The sequence below is a fragment of the Stylophora pistillata genome, chromosome 6, assembly GCF_964205215.1.
Source record: "Stylophora pistillata chromosome 6, jaStyPist1.2, whole genome shotgun sequence".
Taxonomy (NCBI): Eukaryota; Metazoa; Cnidaria; class Anthozoa; order Scleractinia; family Pocilloporidae; genus Stylophora; species Stylophora pistillata.
This window is the reverse complement of record NC_142524.1, coordinates 12,240,917-12,260,662: the sequence shown is the minus strand read 5'-3', so window position 1 is coordinate 12,260,662 and position 19,746 is coordinate 12,240,917. Positions and strand designations below refer to the sequence as shown.

Here is a 19,746-nt window from a genome sequence, read left to right as displayed (position 1 = left end):
GTCGAAGCAAATAAATACTTTTAGAAGGCTATATAAGGCCTAGATAATTTCTTTATCATATTGGACTATGTTGTTGATTATGTCGGACATTTGGTGATGTTACACTTGGCTATCTCACGTTAAGCCTAATAGACGCTTGACGACAAGCCTATACGCTTAATATTCCAATTTCTTTCGCGCGAAATAATTAAACGACAAGTCTTTATTTTTGTCACTATTTAATAAAATATATCGCTTTACAACTTCATTAAAACAATGGTATAACTTTGACGAAAAGAATTGATATTAATTGGACGAATGGACCCAAGACTTTAGACGACTGAGAGTTGGACCAAAAGACTCTTGGAAGAAAATACCGGATACCTTTCTCACCGCGCGTGTCGTATTCGGGGAAAAAATTCCTCCGCGCGCAGGTTTCTCGAAAATCTGAGCAAACTATATATCAGAAGAAAACTTAATAAATACAGTCTACGATAAAAAAAATATGATTTAGGCGAGTTTTCTTTTTAGGAAGCAGGAAGCGCCGAGATCTGATAAGGCGTGAAATCTCGAGTACCCTTTTATTGAATTTATCGGGTGTCGGGTGCTGCAGCATAAGCAAAATGACTGTGCTGTCTTATTCACAAGCCATCGATAAAAATAAAGTGTGCCAGGCTTTTTCGATATTCTGATTGGTTGTCTAGATATAGGCATCTTAAGTTGGACGCCAAGTGACAAATATCTCAAACATCAACATTTCCCAATGCACTTTTGTTTGTCATTATTCCTGAAATTAATGTTTCGGCGAAATTTGACGAAAATCGGTCAAGTCCGAATACCTTATAAATTAACTCAAAAGTGGATGTATTGCTCGAAAAATCAAATGCGAGATTTTAGCTCAAAAAGGTTTGTAAACAACTCGGGCCACGCGCCAGAAGATTATCTCGCCTCCTAAAACCGCAAACCAATGGGATAAACAGGACCCTCAGGCGCCAATGACGAGGGCTCAAGATTTCATGGGAAAAGTAACGCTTTGCAGACAAGTTTTTTCTGTGTCCATCGAATCAGTGGAACGTTGAGGAGGACGATACAATATACAGTGAGCAAAGTTGCCAAAGGCAAAGGAAAAACCCGCCGCTAAAATGGAAAAACCAGAAAATGCGCTGAGAAGCAAGACAACGAATCGACAGGCAGCCTACAAAATTACGATTCGAGGCGATTAAAAAGAAAACCTTTTTTTTTTTTTTCAACTTAATGCAATACAAATTTTGGTTTGACGGCGACTTCTTTGTTCAAAATTTGGACACCAGCGTGTCGCGGAGTACCTGTCGCGTTCACCATAGTTAGTAAAGTTCATGATCGTCACGCAGTAGCCATCCAGACACAGAAATAGTGAAGCCCAAGCTGTCATCGATCATTATCTGAAGTTCAGGTAGTAGAGCAGTCGAGACTTTCTTTAGCACAATCCTATCGCTCATTACTTCTAGAGTCCAATCTTTAATGGATTTCAAGGCCTTCAGTCTTGATACCAAGTCTTTGAAGCTTTTATAATACTTGGCATTTTGTTCAGGAGCGATATCTTTGACTAGCGATCTTGCAGGTCGTGTCTTCACTGGTTCAGTTTGATGCGACTTTTTAGGCATATTTAAAGTAGGTATAGCGCCAAATCTAGGCTTAGTCTTGACCATCTTCTCGGTTTCAACTGAAAAGTACAAAAACATAAGTTATCATTAAAGAGAAATGCTGTATATAAAGAGTTAGGGACGCACACTTTATCAACAAACAGTCGCGAGCCTTCGCTTAGCCTACTAAAAGTCCCACTAACTATACACTAACTATACACTAACTAAGTTACTGGGACCAGTACGCCTGCCACCAAAAGTCAGCAGCTCAGCTACTCAAGGCTTGTTCCCGTGTCAATGGACCAATAGTTTGAGAATAAATAGGATAGGAGGGATTAAGTTTATTTATCGTAAAAGTTAGATAATCGAGGCAAAGTAAGCTTATGTTTTTCTTACGAATCTCGACTCTCGACCAGTCTTGTAAGGAATAATTCTCTTCGGATCAGAGATTCTTTTTTTGTGTACCCAGTTCTTTCAACGAAACGGGTATGGGTCATGTGAATTTTGTTAAGTGCGAGATGTCAACAAAATATGCAAATAACATGAAGATGAACAGTTGCCGCGAAAATTTTCCCGGGGGATAAGCCCAGGTACTAGATTATAATACCTTTCTGATTTATCAACTTTTATTTGAAGTTACGTTTTTATTAAAAACTCAGACGCTTTTGGATATTTTAAAAATATTTTAGGTAAAATGTTCGACATCAGTTTAGTCAAAGAAAAGAAAAAAAATGTTTTTTTTTCTGCCTCTAAGGGTGAGAAGTAACCTTATGATTCGGGTCGATACTGGTTCCTTCGGGTTGTAATTAGCCTGCAGAGCAGGCGTAGTCTGGACGAGAGAGCGCTCAGTATTTTCTTAGCGTAAAATGGCCGCCATAGTTGATTTTTATGACAGCGAAAGGGTAGGAAGAGAAAGTAATTTCAACTAAGAGAGTGAGTGACGGTCAAAAATATGGAGAGGGGGCTGGGGTTGGGGAGTGAATATATTATCTTGCCCTTCCCCCACCCCCTACCCCTATCGTCCACTCTGACTCTAAATCAAACATTGTGTTCAGTTCGTTTAAGCAATCACGAGCTTATAGCGTTAACACGCCCTAATAAGTCGCCTGCACAGCAAGCGAGGTTGTATTTAATAGTCCGTGTTTGTGCTCGCTACAGGGACAGGGAAAAATATTTTAAATGATTAGTACTCTTTGCCTTCACTTATTTTGTTACTCTACATCATGTTAAATAAGAGACAAGAATCACGTTCATACGATGACGAATGTATCATTGCGTCACAGTAAACCAAACTGCCTACGATGTATTCCAGATAATTAGTTTCCTAGTCGTTCGTTTTTAGACCACAAAAAGACATTCTTGATCTGTAAGATTTAATAATCCGTGCATTTCTCTTTCTCGCTTAAAGGAGTTGAAATATGATCGTTGGAGGCCTGGGAAAGAACTTTGCCTTCCACTCGTCCCCACGAGCTGAATACCGATTCAATGCAAGATTCAGTGCTTTGCTCTCGGTTGACCGATTGTTATGCATGAATCAGAAGGATTAATCATGAGGATGAAAATATAGTCGACTCTAGGAACTTCCAGGGAAATTGGAAAAGGTGCGAGTTATCGGGAGGTGAGTTCGAGTTGTCAGAAGGTCGAGTTCTTGGAATTTGAACATACAGGCACTGCAGTTAAATGTACCCTTCACTAGTGAACCCTGAACTAGACTGTTATGTTTCCTGCAATAGGAAGAGATTACATGAATGTTTCAAAATAAATTACAAGAAAAGTTTTGGACCGCAGTTCACTGTAGAATCACTTTGGTTCGACAATTATCGAGGGTAAAGATTTATAGAGAAGGACCTGAAGGGAAACGAGAATTTCTGCGAGTGAGCAGGATGTTCGAGTTAATTATCGAGGATTCAGGTTACCGAACGAAAATTGCAGTACGTCATGTTTCACGGTAACCCGGGAGGATGTCGGTTTTAGTCCGAGCTGAGTTGGCGCGAGGTTCAAGTTAGCAAGGGATAGGACTATCGGAGGTCGACTTTAAGTACGATTTACGAGAAAGGGGCACAACCGGTCAGTTCAAACTCTTTCGAAACTCAAAAAAAAAAAAAAAAATGTACAAAAAAGCTTCAACTACATGCAAAGCAAACCAAATACAGTGTACGGTATAAGACGTACATTTAATGTTCAACATTCAACATCAATCTCTTACGAAAAGGGCAACACTAAATACAGCAAGGTTGATGAGCATGCGTGGAGAGAGAAATTCATGAAATGATTCAAGGATACTTAAAGACCTTTTTAGTGTAAATAATCAGCTGGGACCATATAGCCTACGTAAATATGATTTGAATAAGTAAAAGCTTGTTCATCCCTGGGATATCGTTTCCCTGTGTAACAAGCTGGTACATCCCTGAGATATCATTTTCATGTGTAACAGATCATAGTACTCCCCTGAGATACAGTTTCCCTCTGAACAGCTGAGAAACCCCTGGGATATCGTTTCTATACATTCTCTATGATTAGCTCCTAATACAGCCAAGCCAACACGAAAGTAGTGCTACTAAAGAGGAACAAGCCAACAGAATCTTTGCTGGCTGAGTCGTTCGGCGATGTAGTTGGTTTATACATAACAGTGGAAGCCGAGCCATCAGAGTGATTCATTTGGATCACCGGGAGGTTCAGCCCTTTAAATCGGAATTCTCCCAGGCTTGGGATGGGATTTTGGGCTTTAAATACACCTTCCATGGTGTGATTTATCCGGAAAATGTCTACGGCTGGCTGTGTTGGTAGATTGTTGTTTATAAACTGCTGCCCGCTATCTGTGCCTGAGTCATACGGGGGTAACATGGTGACATTCCAGGTCTCTCGCCATTGTCCATTGTCACAGAGATCATGGCTGTCAATTCCTACGAACCAATCGGGGGATGGAGCAAGCATGCTGATCAGAGACACCCTGGAAAAGTTGGAGGTAACGTTGACTTGAATATTGTTTAGTTCACCTACTGCACCGAGCCCAGACCTCGGTAGGATGAGCTGCCAGGCCTTTCCATCAGAGATTTGAGACTCTATTTCGCTTCGGAGGGTTCCAGTTTGACCTAAAAAAAAGACGTAGTGATTTAAAATTTGGCCGATTTTGTTGTTGTGAGCCTCCTAAATACTTAACCAACCTTTAGGAGTTCATTTCAAAGGTGTTATTCTGCAGTAAAAAGGTCGCTACTTTACCATGACATTTCATTGCCAGTTTGAGCTAGAAGAATGAAACAACTGATAATAAAAACTAAACGGGGTCGATCTCTCTTGCCATCATTCTCTCGTGATACAAGCATTAATCAGTCAAGTTTTGATGGAGCGGTTACTCTCACGATTCTGATTAACTTGGACAAAAAGCATGAAGTTAAATAGATTCAGTGTAATTGCTCCGTTGATTATAGGGGAATCCTTGTTTACAATATTTGCCTTATTAGCATAAGCAATTCAATTTCTGATGGAGCTAAAAATAAATCAGTTCTGAATATCGAAAGGTCAAAGTACGATTAACTCGGCCAATGAATACGAGCGTGATGCATTGAATACTTTTTGGGCAACACGGGTTTAAAAACTCAAAATTTTACATAGAATGTATGAGCTCATTAGCGCTTTTGCCACCCAGAAATTTTGCAGTTTTTGATAGACTATTTCTCCTTGAATATTACACCCAAAGAGCTAAAAAAATCACCATGTACTAAGGTTTTCTTGCTCTTTAGCTGCCTGAAGTCAATTTGTATCTAACATGCTTCCTTCTCTACGCAAAGCGGTATGCAAATGAGCAAAAAAGTAAACAATGACGTCAGCATGAATCCGCCTATAGAGCTGCGCCTTCGGCAAATATGTGTTAAATATTCCATGACGCAATTCGGTATTGCCTCGGGCTCTGAATAACGTGAATAGTTTTAAATGCTTTCCTATAGTTTTGGACGACCGGCATTTTTGAAAATTAATTTTTTCTGGGAATACGTTTATAGATGAGAAGCTTCCAAATGAGTAAAGCCACTAAACGACGTAGAGAAAAAGATCCGCATCGTTCAAAAAAAGTATGATCATGATCATACGAAATTTTGTTTAGCGAACAACATAATATAGTGTTACAACTAGCCGTGGTCACAAAAGTTAACGTGTTTTCAATGGAAATTTGGAAATGTTTTCCTATAGTTTTGGACGACCGGCATTTTTGAAAATTAATTCTTTCTGGGAATACGTTTATAGATGAGAAGCTTCCAAATGAGTAAAGCCAGTAAACGACGTAGAGAAAAAGATCCGCATCGTTCAAAAAAAGTATGATCATGATCACACAAAATTTTGTTTAGCGAACAACATAATGTAGTGTTACAACTAGCCGTGGTCACAAAAGTTAACGTGTTTTCAATGGAAATTTGGCCGTCAACAAGGTTTATTCAGTTGTTTAATATATGAGAAAACGGATTGTTCGAATTCTACATCGAATAAAAAATAACCAACTGAAAAATTCACTTTCTAACCTCTTTCAGCGACCAATTTTACGCCAGGAGAAGCTTTCTGTCCTCTTCGCCACATGATGTAGTCAGCGCTGTGAGAACAACCTATCAAATCCGAAAAATGTGCATTGCTTGGAAGGTCTGTCATCGGATGATTTTCTTTGGTCCAATCAGCTTTCCACGACAACTTATATGTGGCCGTCCCAGGACATTTAACGGCATTTGACGAAAGCACGAAAACGCTTAGAACAGCCAAGAGAGAACCTATCTGTTGTACCATCTTTTAAGACTGAATTCGTACTTGACTCCGCGAACCGTTTATACCTTGCCCAGTTCAGTTCAGTGAAACAATATCTTAGCCTTTAAACAATATCTTAGGCTGAAACAGGCCTTTTTATATATAAGTGATCAGATATGATGAACATCAGTGATAATGACTCTGCAAATTATATATTTGGAAATACGTGATATAAGGTGGGTAAAATAGTTGTACTGGAAACAGTTCCTTTGCTGCTTATATTGTAAAATTCGCCGACTGTGTTTCTTTTTTTACCAGCCAATCGTTATAATGGTGTCATAGGAACCGTGAGGCGTGTAAACATAACAATTCGCAGCTGGCTCACGAATGAGTTGTCTTCTCCTTCCCCTTTCCGCTTGTCATCGGTTAAAAATGGAAGAGGAAACCGCGTCCAATTTAAAGAAAGAAAGAAAAAATAGGAAAACAATCAAATAACAGGAAGTTCCTTTGACGTAAATGACAGAAACGATAAGACAATTTGAATAAGCAAAGCCCAGTTCTTTGCTTCTAAATTTGACGTCAAAGATACATTTGTGTTTAATATTCAAATAAGCCTCCATCCAAAGCTGTGATAATTTGTGCTTTATGGATGGTGAATAGCCTTTCCAAGAACTAAGGGTCCTGCAACTGAATGTTGAACACAGTTTGAACTCTCCTGCACTTCTAGCTTTTGAACATTTCTCTCAGTCTCAAAGAAAACGTGTTTTTTCCTTTTCGAATTCTCGATTTTCAAACAAACATGTGGGGAAATTTAAAGAAAACGACAAAATATTTGAGTTTAAAAGATATGTTTCGACAGAAACCTCTGTCATCGTCAGTTGATTAACAAAGCGTTACAAGTTAAATTTATAAGTGTTCACCAGAAAAACAATTTATTCTATTTTACCCGATTACAAGACCAGACCTTAAGCGAACCACACTCTCCGAGGAACGAAGAAAACTTAATACGAACAGAATACTAAAATATAACTAATATGTACAAAAAGGGTAGATCGCAAATAGCACAAAAGGATCTCGTAGTGCAAAGAATTCTAATGAACGCCATGATCCTACTGATTAACGCGATTGTCTCCTGTTCACACACTAATTAGCGCAATTGTCTCCTGCTCAATAAGTACATGCTAATTAAGCTAGTAACAACAGAAAACGTGACAATGTGAAAATTATAAGGATAGCTTTAAAAGAAGCTATTCATATTCAAAGAGAACAACCTTCTTTGAATCAACAATTACATCATGTAAATCTAAAGCTATCCTTATAATTTTCACATTGTCACCTGGTCTGTTGTTATTAGCTTAATTAGCATGTCGAACTCAAAAGTTTTGTCGTTTTCTTTAAATTTCTGACTTGCCTGCTGACATCAAGATCATTTGAGAACCTGTGGGGGTTCATTACAAGCTACTTAACAATTGCAAAATCACAACAAAAAGCAAAACAAAACAAAAATCCCGAAACAATTGACACTTGACGTTATTTATGTTTAGCGTGCGTATACGTATATCGAGTTATGGATGCACGTGGAAAATTGGGAAGGCACGAGAGAAGCGTAGCTTCTTGAGTGCTTCGCAACCTTCCGAAGTGCATCTATAACTGGATATACGCACAGCTAAGGGAAAGTACGTTTTTTATTAGGGGGGGTAGGCCGAGGTATTTCAGACATTTTTTGCCAAGAAAGTCGTGGCCCTCCCACTTTCCAGATTGGATTAATGCATGACCCTTCATAAATGCCTAAACAAAAAGGATCTGACCGTCCCCCCACCTCTTCCAAGACAAAAATAACCGGAAGTGAAAATAACTGAGCGGAAGTGTTGCTCACATAACCGTGTCTGCGCACAAAGCAGTTAATTGCGTGGCGTTGCACGGTGAAAACTTGAAAAACGGGCAAGGATGTGCGAGGAATAAAAAGAAGAAAATGCGCTTGTGGAGAATGCGAGGATTTCATGAGGTCAGATGGTAGGCCTAGTCACAAGTTGCCGATGAATCCCAAAAAAGTTGCCGATAAAAGTGTCTAAAAGTTGCCAAAAAGTAACTATTTTTTTCAAAAAGTTGCCGAAAAGTTGCTGAATTTCCAAAAAGTTGCCGAAAAGTTGCCAAAATTTTTCTGCTTTTCGTACGTTTTATGGGTGTAAAAGATTAAAAATTCGCACATTGCTTCTTATCAAAACTTTATTTGTCAAAGTCCAATGATAATATCAGAGGTTCTTTCTATTTCACTCACTGTAATTGTCCGCCATCTTGAAAAACGTGCAACGTGATACCGCTGACCTCGTGATAAGGCATCACAAAAATCAACCCATGGAGGGGGCCCCAATTATTGTATTTTAGAATAAATTGAATAAATCTCTATCGAAAACTGACCAATGTGGCTCAAAACGTGAATAAAGTGGCTTCAGAGAACCTCAAAAAGCCAAAAGTTGCCGAAAATTCTAAAAGTTGCCAAAATTCTAAAAAGTTGCCGAAAATCTCAAAAGTTGCCGAAAATTTGCCGAGTAACTTGTGGCTAAGCCTATCAGATGGAGTAGCTCAAGTGACGAATCGTCACCGGACACTAATTTTATACCAGAGCCCCACGCGAAAACATTACCGACGTCAAAATATGGACGAAAGCGGGCACGGGTCGAGAGAGACAATTTACGTTAGTTGGCACAAGATAGTTTTTTGACATAATATTTCGACATCTATTTAAAATGATGTAAATTTATTTAGAGTGGTAGCTTTTGCTTGTATATATAAGTTTTAGGTTCTTATACACTTCGCGTGTTTGGTAACAAATAATTAAAAGTTAACTAACCGACATGGAGTAGTTTTTTCCTTGCCAAAAGAAAAAATGTGATCCTCCCCCGGCTGCGTATCAAACAGGTTTGACCCTCCCCAATTTGTAAAATATTTACTAATGACCCTCCCCTCCGAAGCCTCGGCCCACCCCTCCCCCCCCCCCCCAATAAAAACGTACTTTCCCTAAAAGAATAAACCAAGTCTTCGGGCTGTAAACATAGCATGCAGACAAAAGTTGTGCACGAAAAAGAGTCCATTACAACTACAACTGTGTTAGGTTTGCATAGGTAATTTGGGATAATTCAGCACGAATAAATCTTTCAAAGGCTAGTCAAATTGCACGAGCCCGTAGGGCTAGTGCAATTTAAACTCTTTGAACAATTCACGTGATTACTAGTCAATAATAATGTAAAAGTAAGCATGAATCTGTTTTCCTCTTTAGCTGTGTTTATTCCGTGTCATGGCTCACAGGTTCGCCGCTTGCCTTCGCCTTGTTGCCGGAGTAGTTGGGCTTTTTCAAGCTTGCTTCAAGCTTTTAAATTCTCTTTCAATAATAATGGAGTGTTTCTACTCTTTTTTTGTTAGTTATCGTTCGAGGGAAGTAACCATTACACGAAAACTATCGCGCTCGCTGGATAATATAATATTCCCGGTCTCTCTTACGGATTACGTAAAACTCCTCAAAAATTTTACTCAGGACTTCCGGTTCGTACTTTCATAGCCGTGTTTGGGAGCCGAAAGGCTTCCAGACTTTCAGCCTTTTTTTTGTCCTTTGTTGGATGTTTTTGTTACGAACATTCTCCCCCAAATTCTGCATTAAAATGTTAGAACTTTCTTCTCATTTTTCCGCCATATTTGTTTTGTTGTGTTTTCGCGACTTCCCTATCAATCAATTTAATTTCAACTTTCTGTATTGTTTGAGATTAATTGACGTGTTTTCGGCCAATAAGCATGCTAATATTTTTTTGCATGTCTGTTATTAACCAAGTAATCGTGTTCTAACCAAACACTATGAATTAATAACAAATATGACAAAAACGACCACAAAATATTCGAGACTTAAGCTTTATTCAAAGAATTGTAAATTTTTTGCCTAGAAGCGAAAAACGAACGAATTTCTTGGATGTACGAGACTGCGTTATAGATTCGGCATGCTTAAATCGTTGTTTACTTCAATTCAAGGCCAGAAAATTCCGTGGGCTTGTGTTCAAAATTTTGATAATTCTGAAATTGAATGATTTTGCAAGTCTTCCACGGGTTAATACTTTTAGCGCATATCAGCAATTAAAATAATTTTAACTGTTCAAAAAACAACACAAAAAAAAAACTACGAACTTCTTTCATTTACGAGACCCTCGAAGTAGTTTCACTATGCTTGAATTGTCGTTTGCTAGAATTTACAATCAGAGAATTGCGTAGCTTTGTGTTGGACATTCTGAAAATTCTTGTGAAATATATGAAAATCATATATATAAACCGCAGTTAAAGAAATTAGGGGGAGATCGATCTTCGCAGAAATCAACACTACCAGCAGTTGTAAAAATAAAGCCTTAAAGAAGATTCAGGTTTGTCATGAGGTGATTTGAACCCACGACCTTTGCGATACCGGTGCAGTGCTCTATCAACTGAGTTAACAAGCCAATTGAGAGGTAATTTTTGCGTTAGTTCGTATTAAACCCGTGAAGTGGTGATTCAACGCTTGTGAATATATGAAAATCACATATATTAACTGCAGCTTTATTTAACTCAGGCCTTATTTTCACTACTGCTTTTAAAATAATGTTCATTCCTGGGAAGATCGATCTCACAGTAATTCTGAAAATTGTCCAATTTGAAAAAAAATCTTCGATTGAACAACGTTACAGAAGAAGGAACTTTTTTTTTTTTTTATAAAATCGCACCAGAGAATTCTGAAAAGTGAACATCCCACGCAGTAAAAGGTAAGCTGTTCGTAAACATTTTTCCCGCGCATTTAAAAATATTTGAAGTATAATAAATACAAGCCTGAGAGCCGTGTTTGTCGAAGTAGAAAAGAAAGCATGAAACAAAGTTAACGGTATGGTAAAAAATTGCAAAAGCAGGTATCACCGTGAACTCTTAGAGGAGACTGTGGGTTCACCTAACAAATTTTGGTCAGCTATTAAAAAACTATACCCTACAAAGTCTACAAAGGAACCAGGAGCAGCTTTTCTCGTTAATGGAGCAGTAGAAACCGACAAAGAGGTTATTGCAAATTCGTTCTGCAAATTCTTCACTGATGTTGCGGGATCTCTAAAAAGAAAGATCTTCCCTCTTTGTAATTTTGTCTGGAAAAGGCCCCTTACAATAGACACTCAGCAGCCGCTAGAGAACTTTGAGTTTAGATCCTCTGGCCTTGACAACTTTCCTTCTGGAATGTTAAAGGACTCTGCTGATATAATAGCCAAGCCTCTCACGCATATAATTAACCTGTCTCTCGCAACAGGGTCTATACCTACTGACTGGAAAGCGGCTAAAATTGTACCACTTTTTAAATCTGGTTCAATGGCCGAAATCGACAATTATAGGCCTATTTCAATACTTCCTTCAATGTCAAAGATCCTGGAGAAAGTGGTATTTAAGCAGCTGATGGCTCATTTTGAACAGAATGGTCTACTTTCTCATTTTCAGTACGGCTTCCGTCGCATGCGCTCTACTGAACTGGCCGTTACTCATCTAACCGATGTTATCAGAAGAGAAGGTGAGAATGGTAACCTGACAGGCTGTGTTTTCATCGATCTATCAAAGGCGTTTGACACCATCAGTCACTCTGGCCTCCTCAGCAAGCTTTCAACTTACGGAGTTCGTGGAACAGAACTCGCATGGTTCACTGATTACCTTTTCTGCAGATCACAAGTTGTCCAATATAAAGGCGTGCTATCAGAACCTCAACCCATTCTCACAGGTGTTCCTCAGGGAAGTATCCTGGGTCCTATTTTATTCATTATCTTTTTCAACGATGTACACAAACCGCTTCAACACTCGAAGATTATCACTTATGCCGACGATTCAGTCATCTATACCTCTTCTAAAGATATTGATACTATACAGAGAAGCCTTAGCGAGGATATAAATAACCTGTGCGAGTGGTTTAAAGACAACGAACTGATCATTAACCTAAAAAAGGACAAGACGGAGTCTATGTTATTTGGAACAGCTAAAAGAATCAACCTTCAAGACAAGGAACTTAAACTTTCTGTTAATGGGACACTCATCAATAACACCTCTACCTATAAGTACTTAGGTGTTCACCTTGACTCATCACTAAACCTTGCATCACATTTTGACCGAATCTATAAAAAAGCTGCAACCAGAATTAATCTCTTGCGATCAATTCGTCCTTTGATCGACCAAAAGTGTGCAGAATCGATCTATAACACTATGATCGCACCTATTTTTACCTATTGCGGAACACTTGGTCTTAGCTTTCCGGATTAGCGAAAGGAAATGATAAAGAACATCGAACGACGAGGCTTTAAAGTTATTGGCAATAGTTCTTTTAATCCCCCATCCGTGAACAATTTGATCAAGCGTAAAAGCTGTTTGTTTGTTTTCGACTGTCTCCTGAATAATGTTTGCACACCCTTTAAGAACTACTTCGAAAGACTGGTTCATTCTAAGGCCACTAGGAATAACGGTATATCAGTAAAATTACCCAAAGTACGTTTAGAATTTGGTAAAAAGAGCTTCTATTACCAAGGAGCAAAGACTTTCAACAACCTGCCTGCTGAACTAAGGTCGTTAGATTCGAGACTGAAATTTAAGAACAAATTGCGAGATTATTTTAGTTAAAAATTCGATCTAAACGTGGTTATAGGTATCCTTTTTCAGAGCATTTTATTCTATTGTATGCTTTTCTAGACCTTAAGATTAATGATTATATCTTGTTAAGTTTTATTTTATTTATTTATTTATTATTTTGACAGGACCCCAAGGACAACAGTGTTACAAACTGATGGGTTTTTCAATCCTGTATAAAAATTCGTTATTATTATTATTATTATTAAGAGGTGTCGTGGGTTAATCTGTCTATTCTTGGCTTATAACATACTGCGGGTGCGATTCCTACGTAATTCTTAAAGAGTACTGGCCTCCATTTGCGCCAAAGTGTGCATGGATATTTATGCGCCGACATTATCTGTTCCGAGATGCGAACAGTTATCCGAGAGCCATGCACCGTTGCCATGCCAAAAACCTCTGGCAAAACGGAAAATCATGAAATAGGTTTCTCTATTTTGCAAGAAAAATTTATAGATGGGAAGAGGGGTGGGGTGGGGGGGTTCAATCCCTTTTAGGATGGCAATGGGATAGAGGATATGCGTGTAATCGACCGAGCTCCATCGGTCAAGATGGCTACAGATTGACCAAATATTACATTTTAATTCACCTAGGCAAAGTCGCTGCAAAACGAGGAAAGTAATTAAAGGTTTTATCCAATGATTAACGATCACAACGAAAAATATTTGCAATGCACTGTAGGCAGCAGGAAGCATTTCAAAGACTTTGACAAGTAAAAGCTTGTTTATCCCTGGGATATTGTTTCCCCATGCAGCAGTTGGTACATCTCTGGGACATCATTTTCATGTAGTCTAGCTCTTTAAAATCTTGTCTATCCCTGGGATATTGTTTCCCCGTGTAACACTTGGTACATCCCTGGAACATTATTTTCATGTAGTCTAGCTCTTTGATTAGTTTTCAACTCACAACAACCAAGCCAGCATGAAAGTAAATGCTTATTGTTAAAAGACAAAATTGTAACCAAGCAAGAATGTTCATTAAATGTGCTTTTAGATTTACTTGAGTATTAAGAAAATAAATGGAAATAACATGTTTCAGCAAAAGCCATTCAATTAAGAAAAAATAAGCAGTTGACAGTTTTCTATTTTAATGGCGATCTTACTTTGCAAGTAGGGTAATTGTTACCTTTTCCTTCTGAGAGAAAATAGTACATTTTTCTTAAATTTTGATTTGACACCTTCAACACCTCTTTCTTTAATTAAGGTGAGTTGAAGAGCAAACAATTTATACTTTTCATTTCCGCACTGAATTTTAAATTACATAACTTGTTGTAGCTTCTCTGGGGGCGGTACTTGTGTACGCCCTTTCTTCTCCGAATTTTCTGTTTATTCTGTTGTTATGTAACAGCCTTCTAAGGGTATTTTCTCTTAAGATATCTTTTCAAGTATGACTCTAATTCTGCCAATAAGTGAATTATAATTTTCATATTGTTGATCTTGTTTCTTTTTGGCCTATCTTAACCGAAAAAGTATGAAATTTTTGGTGGGTGTTATTTTGTAAGCGTAAACAACTCGAAGAAGCATACTTATTATGCGGGAACTGTTGCACGTAACTTAACGTGATTTGCTGGTTGAGATAGAAACGATGACGATCCAAGAAGATTGACAGCCTAGTAGTGTCACCTTTAGTGTCGCCTTTATAAGCTGGTAAACAGCATTTTCAGTCAGAATAGAATTGAATTGAGTAATGGTGAGAGTTGAGATTTGAGCTATTCCCGTTAGCAGCAAGTTGTGATAAGAGAACAAAGCAAGAAATTCAAAAGTATCAAATGAGTGTTAGAAAAACGTCTAACATTATAAAGAGCAAAACGCCAACAGAATCTTTGCTGGCTGAGTCGTTCAGCGCCGTTGTAGTTTGTGAGTTCTTCGTAGTTGGTTTATACATAACAGTCGTAGCTGAGGCATCGAAGTTCTTCATTTGGCTCACCACGAGGTTCAGCGCTGTTGTAGTTTGTGAGTGTTTCGTGGTCATGGTACCAGTTGATTTATACATAACAGTCGTAGCTGAGACATCGGAATTATTCATTTGGCTCACCGTGAGGTAAAGCGCCGTTGTAGTTTGTGAGTGTTCTGTAGTCATGGCACTAGTTGGTTTGTAGATAACAGATTTAGCAAATCCATCGGAGTGATTCATTTGGATAACTGGGAAGTTCAGCCCTCTAAATCGGAATTCTCCCAGGCTTGGGATGGGATTTTGGGCTTTAAATACACCTTCCATGGTGTGATTTATCCGGAAAATGTCTACGGCTGGCTGTGTTGGTAGATTGTTGTTTATAAACTGCTGCCCGCTATCTGTGCCTGAGTCATACGGGGGTAACATGGTGACATTCCAGGTCTCTCGCCATTGTCCATTGTCACAGAGATCATGGCTGTCAATTCCTACGAACCAATCGGGGGATGGAGCAAGCATGCTGATCAGAGACACCCTGGAAAAGTTGGAGGTAACTTTGACTTGAATATTGGGTAGATCACCTACTGCACCAAGCCCAGACCCCGGCAGGATGAGCTGCCAGGCCTTTCCATCAGAGATTTGAGACTCTATTTCGCTTCGGAGGGTTCCAGTTTGACCTAAAAAAAACCGTGGTGATTTAAAATTTGGCTGATTTTGTTGTTGTGAGCCTCCTAAATATTGAAACAACCTTTAGGAGTTCATTTCAAAGGTCTTATTCCGCAGTAGAAGGGCCGCTACTTTACGATGACATTTCATTACCAGTTTGAGCTAGAAGAAAGAAACAAATGATAACAAAAACCAAACGGGGTCGATCTCTCTTGCCATCATTCTCTCGCGATACAAGCATTAATCAGTCAAGTTCTAACAGAAAGGTTACACTCACGATTCTGATTAACATCGACAAAAAGCATGAAATTAAATAGATTCAGTGTAATTACTCCGTTGATCATAGAGATGCGCCTTCGGCAAATATTTGTTAAATATTCCGTGACGCAATTTGGTATTGCCTGGGGCTCTGAATAACAAATATTTTGAAATGTTTTCCTATAGTTTTAGACGACCGGAATTTTTGAAAATTAATTCTTTCTAGGAATACATTTATAGATGAGAAGCTTCCAACTGACTAAAGCTAAAACGACTTAAAGAAAATATCCGCATCTTTCAAAAAAAGTATGATCATGAGACATACAAAATTTTGTTCCGGCAACGAACAACATAATGTAGTGTTATAACTAGCCATGGTCACAAAAGTTAACGCGCCTTGGAAATATAGCCGTCAAGAAGGTTTATTCAGTTGTTTCTTATATGAGAAAATGGATTGTTCGAATTCTACATCGATTAAAAAATAACCAACTGAAAAGTCTACTTTCTAACCTCTTTCAGCGACCAACTTTACCCCAGCAGAAGCTTTCTGTCCTCTTCGCCACATTATGTAGTCGGTACTGTGAGAACAACCTATCAAAGGCGAAAAATGTGCATTGCTTGGAAGGGCTGTGTTCGGATGGTTTGCTTGGGTCCAATCAGCTTTCCACGACAACGTATATGTGGCCGTCCCAGGACATTTAACGGCATTTGACGAAAGCACGAAAGCGCTTAGAACAGCCAAGAGAGAACCTATCTGTTGTGCCATCTTTTAAGACTGAGTTCGTACTTGAAGTCGCGCCTGAGGATTGTTTATAACTCGCTTCAATTTGAAACAATTATCTAAAGGTGACGCTGGCTCTACCTTATGATGCTCAAATATGATGATCAACAATGATGACTTTGCAAATCGTTGATCTAGAAGTGCGTGACCATAATGACTTAGCAAATTATTTATTCAGATAAATTCACCGACCGTGACTCTTTGTTTTGTGATTCTGTCATGGGAACTGGCGTGTCCGCAGACTCAACACTTCGCAGCCGGCTTAGAAGTGTCGGAAGTGAAGTCCAAAGAGTGGTAGAAGACATTCGAAACAAATTTGTCTAAAGTACATGCCATCACAGTTGGCTTTCTTTCTTAACGCTCGTAAATCAACAAATCATTCATGAATTTTAATAAAGCGAAATCTTTTTGCTATATAATAAATCCTTTACTGACCAAGCTTTTTGGTCATGGCTGGACCTTAGCCTTGTTCTCTTACTGCGGAGTGTGGCACTGATTGGTTACATGCTTATTTTAAGGACGTTGAATTCATCTCGATCCAGAAGAACGAAGAAAAAGAACTCGGCGAATATCCAGCCATCTTGACCTCACGCTTAGTCAACAACACGTATTGGTTGTTGGTTAAGGTTTGGTGATTCGATGAATAATGACGAAAAACAAAACAACGACGACAACAACAACTAAAATAAGACGCTGACACTATGACACTGGGAAACATTTCTTTACACCCCGAGTGTGAAACTATTCAGCTACTGTGTTATTTTCACGCGACTGTTCGTGATCCACAAAATGAATATTAAGGGAATAAGTTTCTATAGAAACCGTGGTGTTGTTTCGCCATGAAGTGGGGCTAACGTTCGGAAACTCTTTTCGGCGGCCCATTTATAATCAGTCATCAACTCAGTTGATAAAACCAAATAATGCGGGAAATTTAGGTGGCGGCCTACATACCAAACTTCACTACTCCTTAAGGGTAGGTTTTAGAAAATTGGTATTTTCTTGATACCAAAATTGAGAAAGTAATGGGGTGGTAAGGAAAGGGGGAACGAGGGGAAACCGCTGTTCAAGATTACGTGGACCCTTTGACGAGATTCTAGCGTCTCTCTCCAAGACTGTAAAAAGCTTTTCGAAATAATCATCATACCAGGTTTACTTGCGTTCATACAAGATTCGTTATCAATAGTTTTAAGGATAGCTGGGTTATATATGATTGAAAAATTCATGAAATGTTTGTTTTAACCGAGTGAAAGGGAGTAAAACTTACAAGATTCTCCAAAGGAAACCATAGCTACCACACCAAGTAAAATTTTTCACAGATGACCGGACCCCATTAATTTTTCACAGTGACGGAAATCTTCGACTCAAGAAAAATGCTTCACATATGTTTTGTTCGTTTTCTATTCAGCTGTTTTGGAAAAACTTCAAAAGCCCCACTCTACTCAGAAGCGAAAAACAAAAGAAAAACGCACATGATTTGACACTTTAAAACATAAATGCCACTATGGAAGTGACAGAAACGATCATGAGCAAATTAACACAATCTTTGCCGGCTGAGTTGTCCATAAGCTTGAATCGAAACTCCCCCAGGCTTTTGATGGCATTATTGGCCTTAAATGCACCTTCCATGGTGTTATTGATGCGGAAGATTGGCTGAGGGGGCACTGTTGGTTGATCGGAGCTCTCAAACTGAAGGCCGCTATCCGTGCCTGAATCATAGGGGGGCAACATAGTGACGTCCCAGGTCTTTCGCCATTGGCCATCGTTACAAAGGTCATGGCTGTCAATTCCCACGTACCAATCAGGTGATGGGCCAAGCATGCTGATAAGAGACACCTTGGAGTAATCGGGGGTAACCTTGACTTCAATATCAGTCTTTTCAGCTTCAGCGCCAAGCCCAAACCCCGGTAGAATGACTTGCCAGACCTTTTCAGCATCCTTCTGAACCTTTATTTCTGTTTCGAGAGTTCCAGTTTGACCTAAAAACAAATTAAAAATCAAAGATAAATACAATTAACTCTAAGACGTATTGATTCACATATGACCATCAAAACGAAAAATCGTTTTTCCTAAGTTTTACATCACGGATGCATTTCTATATTTACAAGTTATGTTTCTACCCGGGCATTTCTACCCGGGCACTTTAACACAAAAAAATGCTCAAAACAATGCAAAACAAAAAGACACACGACCAATTTAACACAAAAATGCTCAAAAATGCGGAAAATGTAAAATGTCCGCTCCTATCACATGCCAAATTATAGAATAAGGCATTTTCCATCTACTGTTATTTCGATTATTAGTATATTGGCTTCTATATTTCGAAGTACACCCTAAGGCTTCATTGACTATTCATCGCCCTCGAAAGACGAAAAAACACATACGAAACCATTTTAAGAGATTTTATGACCCAAAAAATATGAGGTGGAAGATTTGTTGCTAAAAGCGAGGCTTAAAAAACGGAAAAAAACAAAAAACAAAACAAAAACAAATTACACCAGTTTACATTACTTGGGCTGAGGGTTAAGGGAAAATAAATCCGAACTGTCGAATATCGATCGTACTTCTAACATGTATTTGTATTTTCTATGGTTATGTTCGCCATTAATGTTAGGACAAGAAAAGAAAATTTTCTTAGTCGCTCTTTACGAAAAAACCTTTTTGTTCAGTATTTGAAAGAGATGATACGTAAAGAAACTAAGAAACAAGTGCTACAAAGTTCGTTTTCTCACCTTCCTCTGCCACCAGTTTAACACCAGGAGAAGCCATCATTCCTGTTCGCCACATTATATACTCAGATCCATGAGTACAACCGATTAAATTCGAAAAATGTGCACCGCTTGGAAGAGTTGCATTGGGATGATTTTCAGTTGACCATGAGCCGCGCCATGTCAAAGTATAGGTCACGTCTCCAGGACATTTTACAGCCATCGAAGAGGCCACCAACACGTTTACAAAGGCTGCGATTATGCTCAAACATTTAGCCATTTTGAAACGATCTTCCTTAAAGCTTTGCAAATTCGAAGTGACTTCGCAAGAAGAAAAAGCAACAATGGCTGTCACACGGTGACGCTTTGTTGTTATAAAGTTGGGCAACGGGATGACTCGGCGAATTCGACAATGAGTGCGTTCGTGACACGGGCGTCGTAAACAAGTCCCTCAAGGGTAATGTTATTC

At 38.8% G+C, this 19,746-nt stretch overlaps 3 protein-coding genes across 4 annotated transcripts; all 3 read right to left on the bottom strand.

Moving 5' to 3' along the window:
- Positions 1 to 546: 546 nt before the first annotated feature.
- LOC111336722 (spondin-2) lies at positions 547 to 6,690 on the bottom strand. 2 transcript variants are annotated; one of them, XM_088725191.1, is made up of 2 exons: positions 6,113 to 6,690; positions 547 to 1,681 (listed from the first exon to the last, which is right to left on the bottom strand). In XM_088725191.1, the coding sequence occupies exons 1-2, from the start codon at positions 6,366 to 6,368 to the stop codon at positions 1,323 to 1,325; spliced, it is 615 nt and encodes a 204-aa protein (XP_088581317.1). In that variant the 5' UTR covers positions 6,369 to 6,690; the 3' UTR covers positions 547 to 1,322. The 2 variants fall into 2 exon arrangements, with proteins under 2 accessions (XP_088581317.1, XP_022798601.1); XM_022942866.2 differs by lacking the exon at positions 547 to 1,681 and adding an exon at positions 3,757 to 4,693 and having other exon boundaries at positions 6,113 to 6,626.
- A 7,260-nt stretch (positions 6,691 to 13,950) lies between these two features.
- LOC111336728 (uncharacterized) lies at positions 13,951 to 17,564 on the bottom strand. Its single transcript, XM_022942871.2, has 2 exons — positions 16,302 to 17,564; positions 13,951 to 15,544 (listed from the first exon to the last, which is right to left on the bottom strand). Exons 1-2 carry the CDS (start codon positions 16,555 to 16,557, stop codon positions 14,742 to 14,744), a joined length of 1,059 nt encoding a protein of 352 aa, XP_022798606.1. The 5' UTR covers positions 16,558 to 17,564; the 3' UTR covers positions 13,951 to 14,741.
- Positions 17,565 to 17,704: 140 nt separating this feature from the next.
- On the bottom strand, positions 17,705 to 19,687 carry LOC111336729 (spondin-2). The gene is made up of 2 exons (XM_022942872.2): positions 19,302 to 19,687; positions 17,705 to 18,548 (listed from the first exon to the last, which is right to left on the bottom strand). The coding sequence occupies exons 1-2, from the start codon at positions 19,555 to 19,557 to the stop codon at positions 18,055 to 18,057; spliced, it is 750 nt and encodes a 249-aa protein (XP_022798607.1). The 5' UTR covers positions 19,558 to 19,687; the 3' UTR covers positions 17,705 to 18,054.
- Between the last annotated feature and the right edge of the window lie 59 nt (positions 19,688 to 19,746).